This window comes from Penaeus monodon, chromosome 23 (assembly GCF_015228065.2).
Source record: "Penaeus monodon isolate SGIC_2016 chromosome 23, NSTDA_Pmon_1, whole genome shotgun sequence".
NCBI lineage: Eukaryota > Metazoa > Arthropoda > Malacostraca > Decapoda > Penaeidae > Penaeus > Penaeus monodon.
In genome coordinates, this window is record NC_051408.1 from 7,586,765 (window position 1) to 7,588,076 (window position 1,312).

Below are 1,312 nucleotides of genomic sequence, written 5' to 3' on the forward strand. Positions count from 1 at the left end.
GGCGTCGGTTCGTGTCCCGTCTTCATGGAGGACTTGAGCGCGCGCTGTGTCGGGGTCGAGGAGAAGCAGGTTTGACTTGAGCCCTTTTGCAGGCCGGCGAGGATGGCGGAGGTGTCCTGGCGCCCCGTGAGCGTGGACGTGGGCTGGGGGACGCTGCGAGGCAAGATCTGCACGGTGGGCGGGGGAGAAACGCCCACGCTGAGGGTGGTGGGCGTCCACGGGTGGCTGGACAATGCCAACTCGTTCGACGCGCTGGTGCCCCTTCTGCCGGCGGGCGTGGAGGTGCTGGCCCTCGACCTGCCCGGGCACGGCCTGTCGGACCACCTGCCCCTCGGCACGCACTACAACCCCTTCACATACGCCTTCAACCTGCGGGCGGCCGTGACGGGGCTGGGCTGGACCCGGTTCGTGGTGATGGGCCACAGCATGGGCGCCGCCGTGGTCAACTACTTCACGGCTCTGTTCCCCGAGTTCGTGGAGGGCGTGGTCAACGTGGACTTCCTGCGGCCGTTCCACCTGCAGGAGCCCGTCGACCGCTGGCGCACCTACGCCTTCGACCTGTTCAAGTACGAGCAGTTCGAGCCTGGCGCCGGCACCGTGTACTCGGAGGCGGAGGCCATCGACCGCCTCGTGGCCGCCAGGATCATCGGCAACGACGACGAGGTCAACGTGGACCGCGAGGCCGCGCAGACGCTGCTGCCCCGCTCTGCGCGCCGCGTGGAGGGCGGCTACGTGTGGGGCCACGACCCGAAGGCGCGCGCCACCTTCCTCACCGTCTTCGGCGGCCGCAACTGGATCGAGGCCATCGCCACCATCAAGTGCCCCGTCCTGGCGGTGGTGGCCACCAGGGGCGTGTGCGTCATGCCCGAGCGCTTCTACGCCCGCGTGTTGGAGGCGTACAGCGCGAACGCGGCGTGGTTCTCGCGCGAGGTGGTGGAGGGCGCGCACCACGTGCACCTCACGCACCCGGAGCGCGTGGCGCCCGCCGTCGTGCGCTTCCTGGGCCAGCTTCGGGGGCGCAGAGGGCGCGCCGCCAGGGCCAGGCTGTGACGCGCCCGGGCGGCCCGTGCAGCGGATGCCTGACCGGGTATGGCACCAAGGGTCGTGTTATGTATAGGTTACATTTTTTACATTAGTATCACACTGATTGTAACTGTTGGCTTAACTATACTTTTATTAAAGGGTATTGATAGGTAATATGAGGTTTGATTATCATTATTCCGTAAAAGGTCTGGGGAATTTAAGTGTAATGCCTGTGTTACTCTCACTGAAATAAAAGTATTGTAAAATAGACATTAACACAACACACGTG

General features: G+C 64.3%; 2 protein-coding genes across 3 annotated transcripts in view; both read left to right on the plus strand.

The window, feature by feature from the left end:
- Window positions 1-1,197, plus strand: part of LOC119587772 (probable serine hydrolase) — a 7,693-nt gene extending 6,496 nt beyond the window's left edge. Inside the window, exon 2 of one of the 2 annotated variants that reach the window (XM_037936461.1) lies at window positions 93-1,187. In XM_037936461.1, coding sequence (XP_037792389.1) covers window positions 103-1,050 — 948 coding nt within the window. In that variant the 5' untranslated portion in view covers window positions 93-102 and the 3' untranslated portion in view covers window positions 1,051-1,187. Of the gene's footprint in view, window positions 1-92 lie in introns of both variants that reach the window. The other variant, XM_037936460.1, reaches the window with a different exon arrangement.
- LOC119587773 (serine hydrolase-like protein) overlaps window positions 1-1,312 on the plus strand; it is a gene marked incomplete at its 3' end in the record, with an annotated part of 9,683 nt that overhangs the window by 4,908 nt on the left and 3,463 nt on the right.